The sequence below is a fragment of the Enhydra lutris genome, unplaced genomic scaffold (assembly GCF_002288905.1).
Source record: "Enhydra lutris kenyoni isolate GAN:26980312 unplaced genomic scaffold, ASM228890v2 scaffoldscaffold43, whole genome shotgun sequence".
NCBI classification, from domain to species: Eukaryota; Metazoa; Chordata; class Mammalia; order Carnivora; family Mustelidae; genus Enhydra; species Enhydra lutris.
The window spans coordinates 14,690,416-14,705,611 of record NW_019154127.1 but is presented as its reverse complement, the minus strand read 5'-3'; the positions used below and the strand labels follow the sequence as shown (position 1 = coordinate 14,705,611).

The window sequence follows — 15,196 nt, the reverse complement described above, 5'->3', positions numbered from 1 at the left end:
CACACAGCAGCGGTGGAACACTGTGTCTTTTATTGAGAACATCTCCAGTCCTTTGTCTACAGGACAGCGTCTCATGCTTGGTTCCGGCTGGTCTCGGTGCGAGGACAAGCTCATGCGGGTCGCACGGGCGGTATATACATCAGTGTACGTACAGAGGACACCGGGGCCTGGGTCTTAGCGACAGGGCTCTTGGCTGAATTACATTCATAGTAAAGTGTCCCAATTCTAAAATAAAACAAAATAAAAGCACATCGCCCAGTATCTGGAGAAGCAAACTGCTTCCAGGCTCACTCGACACACATTCCACAGACTGCCTTTAAACACTGGTGGTGGCGTCCAGAAGGACGGGCGTCGGCTCCTGATGTCCCATCAGCCCACGGCGGGGCCGAGCTACATGTTCTTGGGGCTCGGGGCTCGTCCCTGCACCGTGAGTGAGTGCACACAGCGGCTCCAGAGGACAGCGACGCGTCCGGATTGAGCCAGACCGTGGCCTCACCGGCCCCAAGGACGTGACCGGCCGCGTGGCTATAGAGGGGGTCACAGGACACGCCAGGGGACAAGGACAGACAACACTGGACACGCGCATGGTCACAAATACTCTGCCCTTCCCGCGTACATAGGTGTGGGGTTGGTAACGAGGAATCCTTTGAGAGACTCTCTAGCTTCGTAGATTTTAGGGATGGGAAAGCCAGCCGATTTTACTTCTCTTGCTAGAACGAATTTACAGTTGGGGTAGACCCTGTATTTTGTGTAAGATGTTTCAGAAATAAAAAAACATCTGATATTTGTGTTTTGAGAAAAAGCGGAGGGGCGTGCAGCCCTCGCCCACAGCATTCACGGAGCCACACCCAGGTCTGCCCGAGAGCGGCCTCGCCCCAGCGTCACTGCATGGAAACACGGGAAACAGTTTTTACAAAGAAGCGGCGATCCCGTCGTCTGGGCAGCAGGGAGGGAGGTCACGGGAATAAAAACACATCCCAGGGAAGTGAGCGCCGGGTGAGATGTTGGCTTGTACGTTTTAAAATAAAGTAACTGTTTCTGATTAAATGAGTCAAGCACACTCTGATTCAGAATCAGAATTGCGCTCTGTGGCATCTGACCTGCGAAGAGGGGACGCCCGGCCTGGGCTGACCCCGGGCGGCGGGAAGAGCCCCGCCGGGGACACCACTGTGACTCAGGCCTTCCTCTAGCAGGATAGTGGCCCGCAGCCAGTGTCTTCCTGGAATTAATAGGTTTAGCGAACAAAACAGAAGAGAACCCTCCCAACCCCCTGGTCAAAATGTCCTCAAAATTGAAGATTTTTGTCAAAAACCCAAGTTCTTGGCTGTGTCAATTTGTCTAAGTCTCTAGAATCCTGACTAAGGGCATGGTATGCCAAGTGACACCTGGGGAGACCGGGTGGTGCACATTGAGCCTCGGAAGGGACCCTTTCAAGGGCCGAGTCTCCTGACCCGGTGCCTGGAGGAGTTCACGTTTCTGCTTCTGTTCTGCTCCCGCTGTCCAACCTGTGAGCCGCCCAGGGTCCCAGGCGGACAGGGCTCCCTTCCTCCCTCCCGGCCCACCTGTGGGCCTGGACCCTCGCACAGCTGGGGGTCGGCCAGGACCGGCACACAGGACAGCCGCACACTCGGAGCGGGGACGCCGCGCTCGCCCCAGTGGTTAGCGGGAGGGAGGAAGTCAGACATACTGGGTAGTGTTTGTATGTATAATGCAATACATTTCCACTGAACTTTTCATGAAAATCCACGTATTTTTTTAAAAACTAAGTCCATCTCCCAATCCCCATTAGAAAAAATACCATTTACCGAGAGAAGAAAAACGCAGGGCTCTCGGATGGTCTGTGCGCAGCACCTGCTGGGGGAGGGCGGCGACACCAGCTGACACCCTTCCTGCTACAGCGGAGAGAAGGTGGAGGCCCCTGAGCCAAACCACACCCCTGGGTCCCTGCAGCACGCCAGCCCCACCCCCCGCCCCCCAGGGACCGCTCGCGACAGGGGCAGGCACGGCACTTCTGGTCCGAGTCTCCTGCTCTGAGCACGTGGGGTCCAGGCAGAGGGGACCGTGGCCGCCCTGCTCCTGTTCTGCGTTTTCACAGTCTGGCAAGGTGAGACGGGGTCTCCTGGCTATGCCTACAGCCTCCACAGCAGCCCCTGCCCACTTCCGTGTAAACGGCCCTGATCCAGCAGGGGCAGGACGCTCCCCAGGGCTCCTGTCTGATCCTGAGTGGAAGCAACAAGGCAATTGGTGCAAATCTCTGAGCTCAGGTCCAGGTGCCCCAGGACCCTTGCCCGTACTCCCGTCTGCTGGCTCGGCCCAGGGCCACCCGGGGGGCTGGGGGATGTGCAGCAGCGCCCCTGGGCCACCCCGGGCACCAGCAGCACCCCTTCCCTGCCGTGACTGTCAACGTCCAGACCCTGGTGGGGACGATGCCCGTGGCACGCTTCCTCACCAGCTTCCAGCCTGAATACTGACTTCCAAACATGTCTTTGATAAAGCTGGAAAGAAGAATTTAAAAATATGCCTCAGTGGCATTTTCTAAGAATGAGTCTATCTACTTAATTCTATTTCCTTCCTGTGAAGATGTCTGGGGAGTCATCCATATCCGTGGGATTCGGAGATAGGGAGGGGATTTTAGGCTGACTTTTGTGCACTGGCCCCTACGGCTTCCTCCTAGTCCCTGAAAGTCAAACACTGCTGAGAACCTCACAAGAATGGCCAGGATCACTGCCCCGGTCTCATCTCTGGCTACTGAGACGTAAACCAACACACGTTTTCCATGATGTGATTCCAGTTCCGGGGATCTGGGCTGCGCCCCCACGGTTGCACGCCGTCACTGCGTGGGGGACTTGGGGGAGCGCAGGGCCGGGCCCCCCCTGCGGGGTCTCCTGCGCTGGGAGGACCCGCCGAGCGATCCGGGGGACCTGCCCGCGGCACGGCTGCGAGGCTTCTCCTCCTACCGCTACTTCCTCACCTTCTCCACAGATAAATGCTCTTCTCCAATTAAAATAACGTGGCCTAAGAGTGACTTGATATAATTACTTTATAAACCACGTTCCTAACTCTGAATAAATTATTTATTCAAAAATTTCACACAAAGTAATTTCTATTTTCCTAAACTTAAGGAAGCCCTACTCAGTAGAACTCAATTTCTAGACGTAAACGGAGATGGAAAGCAGTCACTGGGTCATTCCAGGGGTAACGATGTTGTAGAGGGAGACGCTGGACCCCACACCCTCCCTGCCCAGCACCCCGCGTCCCCACACCCCTGCCCCCGTGCGGACGTGAGGCTCCGGAGACGGCGCCGGACGCGGGCAGCCCCCCTTCCGGGTCAGGGCGTGAGAGAGAACTGGTCCTGCTCCGTGGGCTTCTCCACCCAGGCGCCCAGCCCCGCCTTGATGAACGCTTTGAACAGACACGCCTTGGCGGCCTGGTACTCCTTGGCCACCAGCTTGGAGTCGTGGTACATGTTGGGCTTAGCGATCTTGGCGCGCAGCAGGCTGGAGGGAGCCTGTGAAGAGTTCGGACACAAGCACGAGTGTGGAAGCAGCCACAGCAGAAACCAAAGCTCAGTAAGACATTCGAAATCCGGTGTTCGGTCCCGTGCAGGCTTCCGGGGCACGTCACCCGCCGGAAGGCGCCTGCCTCCGAGGACTGTGTCACGGGGGCGAAGCGTGAGCCCCGGGGCGGTCTGCGAACTCTCCCCCACAGGGTCCAGGCCAAACAGGCGTTTTCGGACCCCAGGCTCTAAACAGGCACTTCTGAACCCACGGGGAGTTCTCATTCCAAGGTGAGTGTTTTCAGCCATTTACAACCCAGCACCTGACTGGCCACTTTGTCACACGGGAGGACACGGAGGCACTGCCCCCGCGGCTGCCTGACTCGTGTTGGTGCAGATCGTGAGAATAAATGCGGTGCAAGCCCCCCAGCCCAGACGCCCGTCCTGTAGGACCAGGGCCCGAACTCGGTGGCTTCTGTCCACACGGCCACGCCGAGGGCACCACCTGCTTCTCAACAAATACCCACCACCACCCATGAAGGGGAACCAGGAAAATGCCCGTCGACCGGAGGAGGATTTATCTGGGGAAACGGACTCTGCCCTCCAGCAGGAAACAGGCCCAGAGCCTTCTAAGGGCTGTGGGAGCCCTGGCTCTCCCTCCTCCGGGTGGGGCCAGGCAGAGACGTCCCAGGGGGATGCAGGGGCAGGGTGGGAGGAGCTGCGGAGGAGGCTTTACTGGGGAGATCCGGGGCCACACTCTCAGGATGGAGGAGAAGACCCCGGAAGGCTGGGGAGTGGCTGTGCGGGCAGCGCGGGGCGTCAGGGGGGCGGCTGCGGGGAGGTGGGGTGCTGCGGGAAGGAGGGGCCGGTACCTTGCCGTGCACACGCATCCAGCGACAGTACAAGGCGTGCTTACACAGGCGGGACGCACGGCCCAGCTCGTCCTTCCCTGTCGTGGCGTTGATGACCTCGATGGCCGCGTCGCCCACCGTCCAGTTGACGCTGAAGTTGGGCGCCTTCCCCGGCTGCCGCGCTTCTGCGTTGCTGATGCCTGGAGCGGAGAGACACCGGTGAGGGACAAGGAGCCCACGGCGCGCCTGAGCGGTGTGAGCTGCCCAGGTGCACTCACCCCTGCCCAGTGCCACCTGCTGCCGCCCAGGAGCGGCCTTGACTGTGCTCGGGAGGTGGGCAGGGCCCGCAGACACCCAGAACCTGTCGGGACATCACAGCCCCTCTGAGCGCCCTCGGGATCAACAGCTCCAAGCGCGGGCGCGCGAGCCCCTTCTGGGGCTGAGTCGGGTCCCATAAGGTTGTGCGGGTGAGGGCGGCCCTCACACTCACGCCCCGAGCGCCCCACATGCCAGGGGCGGGGCACGGCCGGGCTACCCCCCCTTGCACGCACTGTACCCAAGACGCGAGGAAGCAGACTTAAGCAGCGCAGATACGTTTTCTTACCACACTGACGTGGTCTTGTCATCGCGAACCGAGCCTCCCTTGGAGGGGCGGAGAGACTTTTAAAGGACGCTCAGATGACTGGGAGCGGAGTGCTCACCTCCCCTCATCAGTGCCGCGGGTGCGACAGTCCACACCTCGGCGGGGACACAGACCACCCGACACAGGGGGTGTCTTCAGGACACACCCCCGACGGCAGCCAGCCGGGTGCGGGGACCCGGAGGAGGAGCTCAGCCCCGGCACGGGCAGCCTGCCGCTCCCTGACAGCCGGGGCGCCGGTGAGCTCCGCGGGCTCCCACCCTGGTCCTTCGCTCCATTTCTGCTCTGCGCAACTGTGACCCTCCCCCGGCCCCGAACAGAAAGCCAACGTCACACGTGGGCCAGCAGGAAAGCTTCATCGTGGAGAAGCCCCAGTTCTTCAGGCAAAGCAGTCACCAGTGTCAGAGCAGGGTGGAAAGTCCTCCTTACAAGTCACCCGTGTCTGGGATGGCTGCCGCGCCAGAGGGCCCTCGGCCGGGGGGCCCCGCACTCCCATGGCTGCACTCAGGCCGCCGGGAGCCCCGGCCCTCTCCTGCAGGCTCCTCTGCTCCTCACCGCAAGGCCGGCCGTGGCCGGTGCCAGCTCCAGCCGACTGCGCGCCCCGGAAGCTCCTCCCGCAGTCGGTGCGACGCCCCGGGGGCCGCCTTGTGACCTGCTTCTGAGGAAGAAGTCAGGATTGGGGTCGCCACTCTCTCATGCCGGCCCCGGGCAGTGAGCGCTTCTACTTCCCAGAGGCCTCTTCACTGACCTGTCACAGACCGCGAGGGCACGGCCTCAGGAGTGTTCACAAAGGGCGCACACCCGTCACCAGCGTCCCAGCAGCCGGTCACCAGCAAGGGCCCACTTGCCTGGGAGCTCTCCTGCCTCACGACCGGTCCTGCCCTGCGCGGGTCGTCATGGCACTGACCCCAGCACTCTGGCTGGGGCTGCCCGCTGGGAGCCTTACCTTTGTGGGGCCATTTACACACATGTACTCCCGTGCGCCGCACCCTTTGCTCGAGGTCACGTGTGTGAGTCACACACCCCGTGACAGAGCTGCCGCCTGCCCCCCCGTTGCACCCGGGACCCCGCTGGGGACATGCCACTGGAGTCCTCCTCACTCTGTTGTTGGTTCTAGCACTTGGCTATTCTGAAGAGTGTGTGTGAGCATTCCTGACCACGTGTTGGTGACACAGGGCCAGGTGTCTGACGGACGCACACCAGGCGTGCAACGGCTGGGTGTACACACAATGTCACACGGAAGCGTTGAAAATACCAGGCAAACCAGGTCAAGCTGGCTAGAAGCGTCTCCTACTTGATCACCTGGAAACGCTACAGGGAGCCACGAAACGGAGCGGCAGCGTCTGCGGGGGAGCAGGGCGCGGCCCACCACTCAGCCGGCTCACCATACAGTTCAAGAAGCCACTCGAAACACAGGAAAATCAATGAAATTACAAATCGATCCAACAAAATTGCCTTCCTAGAAAGAAACCCTACTGGCTGGGACAGTCCCTGAACTTCAGCGCGGCGACGAGTTCCCGTTCTCGCGAAGCAGGCGGTCGCACAGGGCGCTGGCGCCGTCCCACGGCCCGCACGGCTCACGCGGCCCCTGGGATCTACGGCACCTGCTTCTTTTTCCATTTGTTGAGATTAAACACAACTTTAAAGGTTCTGGGTGGGATATCACTCACAGCTTTTGGTTAGATTTTGATAAAACCGTCCTGTCGGTAAGCGAAGGGCCGTGAGAAGCCGCAGTCCATCCACCCGAGAGGCCAGAGCCGACCAGATTAAGGGGAACCGTGGCCCGTGGGCCGTTGGCAGTGAGACACATGGCCTGCCTACGGCTCTTCTCCAGCACAAAAAGAACGGGGAAGACAGGGCCAGAATCTGTTTTTTTAAAGGCTTTAAACAAATGCTGATCTTGCTGAGACAGAAAATGCGATGTGTGTGGCCAACCTTCCTGGGACGGGATGGCGGCAGGGCTCAACCTGACACCCCAGTCATACGCCCTCCATCACAGGGCTGTGGGTCTCCATACACAAGGTCCCCGGCCGGCCACAGCAGATGGGCCGCGGACAGCACAGTTCTCGTGCCACACAGCCCGCAGGCCCCCAGTCAGGGCTTGCGGGAGAGGAGCAGCCCTCGGTGGGCACAGCCGTGCGGGCAGCTTCTCCTGCAGTCAAACCCACCTTCCCCTCAGACTTCCCCTTTCATCCACCCTGCTGCTCGGAGCTCACGCTTCCCAAGTAAAGCACTTCAACTTCTCCCCTCCGTCTCTGCTGTCCAGGGAACGCAGACCAAGACCTGGAGATGTCGTTCCAACTTCCAACCAAAACCAGCTCTGGACGACTGGCTGCTCAGATCACCAGGCACACAATCAGGGCTACACTGCAAGCACTCTATTTTGGAAGGGGAACACAGAAAGGACCGGTGTTTAAGAATGGGCATTCTGTGATTTAAATATAGGTTCTGACTTTCATTTCTGGGTGAGACGGAGTAAGAGCTGCTGGATTTACCCTCCTTACTAAAATAGTAGCAAACCAGACAAAATACATCAAACACCAGCCTTCAAGACCCTGGACATTAAACAAGGAAGGGCAGTGGTTCCTGAGAGACTGGAGACCTATGAGGTGAACCCCATGAGTGCTCCAGGCTACGGTCCTGACAGCGTCCAGGCAACAGTGTGGAAAGAAGGAGCCGAGGCAGAGCCTGCAGACCCCCTGAACCGAGAGCTCGGGAAACTAAGGTGGCCAGGCGGTGGCCAGGAGGGTGCAGAGGCCAGAGAGCTGCAGAGGGTCCCCTGAGCGTCAGCGGAGGGCGGACAAGAGCACACACGCTGCTCAACACTGGGCAAGAACTGCCCAAAAGGGTCAGAGAACATGCCTGATGGTCACACAGAGACATGAAGAGTTTAGGTACACACTTGAAGTCATCAACCATCACACAGAAAGATCTAGAACAGAAAAAAGATTAGTGAACTTAAAGATACAATAACAGAAACTATTCGAAATGAAACACATGGGAAAGAGACAGGGAAAAGAAAACCCAGCACATCAGTGCGCTGTTCCACAAGCCTGTCAGCTGACGCACATGTGACTCAGTTCCTGAAGGAGGGAGGCAGAAGGGGGTACAGAAAACATGAAGAAAAAATTAGACAAATTTTCTGAGATCAATAAACGCACAGATCTAAGAATCTCAATGAAGCCCAAGCACGAGAAATGTGCAGAAGGCGACACCAAGCACATCATGACCAACTGCTCCACGCCAGTATGAAGAAAAAACGTCAAGCCCGGGCAGAGGAACAGCACCACATACGGAGGGACGAAGATGAGACGGCAGATTTCTTACTGCAAATAGTGCACACAGCACGACAGGGAGCAACATCTTCAAAGTGCTAAAAGGAGAAGAAAAGAAAACACTGCCATTTCAGCAAAAATATATTTGCCCAGAAATATATATTTTAAAAAGGAATGCAAACTAAAGGCTTTTCCAGACACACTGAAGCTGAAAGACTTCATCACCAGAGGACTCGCACCGCAAAAAAGTAAAAGGAAGTCCTTCAGGCAGGAGGACATGGTAACAGAGAGAAATGAGGGTCTACTTAGGGGAACGAAGAGCACCAGAAGTGGCAAATCTCTTTAAAAGCTAATTGGTTGTCAACATAACACTGTTTATCAACTACACTGGAATTAAAATTAAAAAATTAAAAAAAAAGCTAATTGACTGTTGAAACAAAAGTAATAGTATAGTATAAGATTGTTACCATATGCAAATGTTAAATGTACAACAGTATCAGAGACATCAGGAGAGGAGAAATGGAAGATTCCATTGAGGAATCTTTAAAAAAAAAAAAAAAGACAAAAAGATCAATGGAAGACACTAGTATCCAGAAACAGACCTCCGTGTGTGCGTGCAAACTGATTTTTAATAAAGATGCAAAAGAACTCAGTGGGTAAAGCATGAACTTTCCCACAGATGGTGCTGGGCTGACTGGGGAGACGCTAAGCAAATGAACACATGAGCTCAGGATGGGATGTAGTCCCAAGTTTAAACACCGAGCTATAGATTTTCTAAGAACACAACAGAGGAGAAAATCTCTGTGACACTGACTTAGATAAACAGTTTTTATTTATTTATTTATTTTTTAAAGATTTTATTTGTTTATTTGACAGAGAGAGATCACAAGCAGGCAGAGAGGCAGGCAGAGAGAGAGGAGGAAGCAGGCTCCCCGCTGAGCAGAGAGCCCGATGTGGGGCTCGATCCCAGGACCCTGAGATCATGACCTGAGCCGAAGGCAGAGGCTTTAACCCACTGAGCCACCCAGGCACCCAGATAAACAGTTTTTAGATGGAACATCAAAAACATGACTTAACAAAGAAAAGTTGATAAATAAGATTTTACCAAAACTAGAATTATTTGGTCTCTGAAAGCCATGGCTAAGAGAATGGAAAGAAAAACATTTTCAAATCATGTATCTGATAAAGATCTTATAACCAGGACACGTAAGTAACCCTCAAACTCAGTAAGAGATTAAACAACTCAGTAAGAAACGAGGAAAGTTTTGAAAGGTTCACTGAAGACAACATACGGATAGCAAGAGAGCACACGAAGAGATGCTCAACTTCCTTGGTCGTTGGGGAAATGCAAATTAAAAGCCCACGGAGACCCCCCTCCACCCCCGTCACAAAGCCCGGAGCGGCTCCTTACTCAGCGCTGGCGAGAAGGAGCACAGACGGAGGCTCACACAGCCCCGGTGGGCGTGTGAAGGGGCACAACCCCTCCAGAAAGGTGTGACAGTGTTCGGAGAAACACGACCTGCACCCTTCACACTGCTTGGTATCCACCGAAGAGGAGCGGAAAGGCATGTCCGTGCAATGGTGTGTACGCGAACGTTCTAGGCGCTTCCTTTGTAGCAGTAAAAGACTGAACACACCCCAAATGTCTTCAACGGCCGGACGGACGCACAAGCTGTGATCTGTCCGCACAACCCATCATGACTTAGCCATGAAAGTAACAACCTGCTGATAAACTCCACAAACACGGATGAATCCGAGAACAGTCATTCTGAATGAAACATGCCAGACAAAAAAGTACGTATCTCACGATTTTTGTAAAATCCTAGAAAATGCAAACCAATCTCTACTGGCAGATCAATGGTTGCCTGGGGATGGGATGGAGGAAGGGCAACCGGGAGGGTGGTGGGTGGGCTTGTCACCCTCCCTGCGGGGAGGGCTGCAGGCAAACAGATACACTTACCAAACTGTATCTTTTAAATACACAGTTTATGCCAATTATACCTCAATGAAGCTTTGAAAGAACACTGCAAGGTAATTTAAAAAGAAAAAATATGGTTCTCATTAAAAAGTAACACTTGCTCGTTGCGGGAAATTTCAAAAATTTACAGAAACCTGAAAGATGAAAGCTACGACCCACAGAGTCTTAAGCCGACAGAAGCTTCCATCCAAGAAGCTTGAAAGCGTGAGCACATGTGTGTCCCGCCTCTGAGACCCTGACTGGGTAGGTTTTGTGCGTGGGGTGGCCCTGGCCACCAGAAACTCCTGAAGACTCTACAGAGGTTCTTACATCGCCTCCCGCCAAGAATTCTTCCTTCCAGATGAGAATCGCCCCTTTAATCCCTACCCTTCGGCCCGCGCATCCTTGCGCTCGAGAGGACAGGTGCACGCGTGCCCCACGGGCTCACTTCTGTACCGCACCGGTCCTTGATCCCCTCATAATCCACTCACAGCTGAGCGGTACTGACAGCTGTAAAATTAAGCTACACTTCAACTTCTGGGTCTGTTGCTAAACTTGATTTCTAGTATTTCATTCAGGAGTTTTGCATCTTTAGTCGTAGGTGATGCTGTCTGTGGTTTTCTTTTTATTCGTGCCTCTCTGTCCAGTTTTGGAATTAGGTCAACTGTTCTTTCCTATGACCTGGAACATTTACACAGACGTGGAATGATATGTTTTTTGGCAGACTGATTAAACTCTGAACTTATTGGAAGGTAATGTGTTGATAATATTTTTGAAGGCTTTGCTGGAAGTTTCCTTTGCCAGACTTTTGCATTTCCGTTGGGGTAAATTTTGGCATTTTACAACTCGCTTGTCCTTTTGTTGTTGCTGTTGAGATTTCCAAATTGATCAGTATTAGAGTTGAATATAGAATTATTTTAAAATTCTGCTGCCCGCCTCCGTATCGGTAGGTGCAGCAGATCCTACCATTACTTTTTTTTTTTTAATTTTATTTATTTATTTGACAGACAGAGATCTCAAGTAGGTGGAGAGGCAGGCAGAGAGAGAGGGGAGGAAGCAGGTTCCCCGCTGAGCAGAGAGCCCGATGTGGGGCTCGATCCCAGGACCCTGGGACCATGACCTGAGCCGAAGGCAGAGGCTTTAACCCACTGAGCCACCCGGGTGCCCCCATTACTTTTGTTTTGTCTGACACTATGACTTTCATCTGATGGTGGTAGATCTCCTTCCCAGTTCTTTCAAATCAACACATTTTATTTTCATTGATGGCCTATAATCTTGTTCCTTGTTCCGTCCCACCCCTTTGCTTTCTGCCTGCTTGATTTTCTTCCCTCCTCCTGCAGTCAGCGTCTTACTTAGCTCTGCTGTAGTTTTCCTTCCCAGTTCTGGGCCAAATGCTTAGCTCACTGTTTTTCATTCATTCATCTGGGGCCATGCACGATTCTGCCGAGTGAAACTGTGGCTCTGTCTCATCATTTTTGATGTGTGTATTCTAGGAATCCAGTTTAAGGACTGGGTTCTTCTCTGATTGAAGAATTACTGGCGAGAGTTAACCTCCCAGTGGCTGAGGACTTTTGGTTTTAATATCAACTTTGTAGAGCTAACTTTGAGTTTTGAGGTCTGCAGTAAGAGGAGGTCACCTGTACAGTTAATGAATCTGGATCTAATTACCCGTGACCGTGACTGTGTGAGGCCTGGCGGAGCTGAGCAGTGTGACTGACTTGAGAAGACAGTGTTCATCCTGTTACTAAGTCCAAACGACTTCAAGGAGACCATTTCAAGCATCCACTTGAAATGGACTCTGTCCCATCTCACACCAAGTCCTCAAAAGCATCCCAGGGCTAGGTTAAAACCCAGCAGTGGTGCTCAGTCTGAGCCCAAAGGCCTGACGATCAGGGCAGATGGGGTAAATCCTGGTCCAATGGCAGGAGCAGGCCGCACCCTGGATCCCTCAGTGAGGCAGGAAAAAAGATGTAAATTCCTTACTCCTCCACTTTTTGTGCTACTTTGTGTTGTGCATTCTTGGTTCCTCAGAAGGCTAGAAGATGTCCACCCACAGTGGGGAGATGCTAATTTCACCCTGCAAACACCCTCCTGGACGAAAACAATGTCTAATCTGGGTGCCTGGGACAACTCAACTTGACACATAATATTAGCCGTCACAGTATAGCAGTTTACCCTTCCTTTCCTAAAGAGCTTTTTGTGTTTCCTGGAGTTTCCATTTTCCTTTTTTTTTTAACTGTTCACTGAGAAACATTTACTTTCACATTATTGCAAAGACCATTTACGATAGTTACGATAGTTTCTTAGGCTACTTGTTAAACTGCATTCACTTTTTTTGGAAAAAAAAAACATTCTTTTTAGAGTTTTCTGATACGATTCTTCATTCTAACATGGAACTGTTACATTTTAGTCTTGCTGACAACTTATCTATTTCACCTATTCTTAGATTTACAAAGTATTCTTTCTTGGATTTCACGTTTCTTTCTCTTAGATGCCTTTTTCATTTTGCTAGAGTATCTTTACTTTTTTTTCCTCAAAAAATATATATATATTGGAAAGAAACCCTCTGAACCCTTGAATACCTGAAAATTATCACTTTGTCCTAATGCTTAATATCTGGTTAAATAAGAAATTCTACAAAAACCAGTTTCTCTTCAGCTCCGGCTTCCAGTGTCCCTGGTAAGTGTTACATAAATCTGATACTTACTCTAGTTAATTTGGAAGCTTTCAGCATCTTCTCTTTATACCTCCACTGGTCTGAAATTCGTAAGGATGTGCTAGGAATGGATTTTTAAAAATTAATTCTGCTCACTACCCAGTGCGCTCTTTCCATTGCAGTACTCATGCTTTTCTTCAGTTCCCCAAATTTTCTTCTGTCATCTCCTCCTCTGCTTTCTGTTTCTGAAATGCCACCAGAGGGACACTGGGTTAGCTCTCCACGTCTCCTCACTCTTTACATTTAATACTCTTCTGCTCCGAGTTTCCAGAAACACATTTGACGTACCTTCCTCTCCACTCACAAGAATTACAGTCTGGGGGGAGAGTTTTGTTCTGCCCACTACTCATCCCAACACAGAACACTGCCTGTGACACACTCACTTGGTGTATTTGTTGAATGCCTTCTAGACCTTCAGACTGACACGTGCTTTCCACACTCACAAAGTACTCGATGTGTACTCACAAGGTTTGTTATTTATATTCTCTTCTATTCCCTGAGTTAGGATTGTTTTCTCTTAGTTGTTCAATTTTCTCATACAGAACATTCACGTTTGTGCTGTTTATTTTCCTCAAATGATAATGGTTATTCATTCACGTTTGTGAATAAAAATCTTGGTTAATTACTTTGGGTAGCTGGCATGGTTTCTTCCACCTGTTTCCTGCCTGTGTATGTGACTGGAGGGAGAGCCTAGAGGGAAAGCCATGTCCAGCCAGGACCCACATCACCTTCTAGACCAAGACTCCAGAGGTCCAGCCCAGTCACTGCTTGGCTGCCGGGATGGTCAGGGGACTCTAACCACTTACAGAGTGGCCCCACCATGGGTGAGACTCCCTCAGAGGAAACAGGTGGCCTCTCCCTAGATGTCACAAGACCATGGGACATCAAGGCACCGTTAGGAGTTAAACATAGTCCCGATACCACCTTTTTCTCATTTTACTGATTCTCTGTTATCAGGAACCCATACCTTATGCTCTGGAGTTCTGCCAGGGTCTCTGGGTCTTGATAGGGTTACTAGCACACCTGTCCTCTCTCTGGCACCCGCCTGGCGTGCAGGTTCCTTCAGGCCACTGCGCTCATTCAAGGGCATGGCCTTTCAAGTAGACAGAATCAGGGAGGGTTTCCTGGGAGTCCTGAGTGGAGGTGGGGACCTGTTTGGGAACAACTGGTGGGGAATCTCTACCATAATGGAATTGAATCTTTCATGAATAAATGGATAATGCTTATATTATCTTCCTTTAGAATTCCATTAGTTGTTTACAATAAGATCAAAATAAAGGATTATTTTTTTTTAAAGATTTTTTATTTATTTATTTGACAGAGAGAAATCACAAGTAGGCAGAGAGGCAGGCAGAGAGAGAGGAGGAAGCAGGCTCCCCGCTGAGCAGAAAGCCCGATGTGGGGCTCGAACCCAGGACCTGGGATCATGACCTGAGCTGAAGGCAGCGGCTTAACCCACTGAGCCACCCAGGCGCCCCTAAAGGATTATTTTTAATGATACTTAAACCTTAGAATTACAACATTTCACATACTAAAACTAGAGTTAACTGACAAAAATAAGACTTTAAAGTACAAATCGTTTTTATATTTTCAGCTAAATAAAGTGCCATCTTTAGCAAGAATGGAGAAAATAAGGCAAAAAGAAATAGCTAGCCTGAAGGTTCAATGCAAACCATATGCCTTTTCTGGGGCGGAAAGCTCTCAAATGGTTACAAGAGCGTATGTATGTCTACGAGTCCCCGGGGCCAACACCACTGTGGGGACAGACACTAATGAGGAGCTCGTCTTCCTGGGGCCACGGAGCGAGAACTAGGGTAATGAGTCACTCATGGGCCGTGGTGCAGAACCCAATAAAAGCAGGTGCAGCTCGGCTGGTAATGGGCCCCCCGCCCCCCCGTCGCTGTGCATCAGGTGCGCTGAATCCGAACTTTTGGAGCAAAACTACAGACTGGGAGTTGGCCTGATGACGGACGCCGTGAGCAACTGAGAGCTCTGTGTGGCACCGGTACGGCTGCATTCCCTTCCTCAGACTGTCTTCTATGGTTCCTCACACACTGATGGGTCCTCAAAAGTGACGTCTGTATGGAATGCTTGGTGACAGATATTTAGGGCCACGAGGGGCTCCCGTTATAGAAACTGTTCGCACTTGTTGGTTGACCAGAAAAGTGTAGAGCTGACGATCTCGGTGGAGGTGACCTCTGTTCTGCAAAAAGCCCGCGGCCTGTGAGGTGTCCGTGCGGACACCGAGCGTGCGGCCTCCC

General features: G+C 52.4%; 1 protein-coding gene across 1 annotated transcript in view; it reads right to left on the bottom strand.

Annotated features, from left to right (window-relative positions):
- Positions 1-3,240: 3,240 nt before the first annotated feature.
- LOC111155812 (adenosine deaminase, RNA specific B1) overlaps positions 3,241-15,196 on the bottom strand; it is a 73,738-nt gene continuing 61,782 nt past the window's right edge. Inside the window, exons 9-10 of the mRNA XM_022516222.1 lie at positions 4,369-4,547; positions 3,241-3,508 (exon numbers count right to left, since the gene is read on the bottom strand). Of these exons, the coding sequence (XP_022371930.1) occupies positions 3,329-3,508; positions 4,369-4,547 (359 nt within the window). The 3' untranslated portion in view covers positions 3,241-3,328. The remainder of the gene's footprint in view (positions 3,509-4,368; positions 4,548-15,196) is intronic.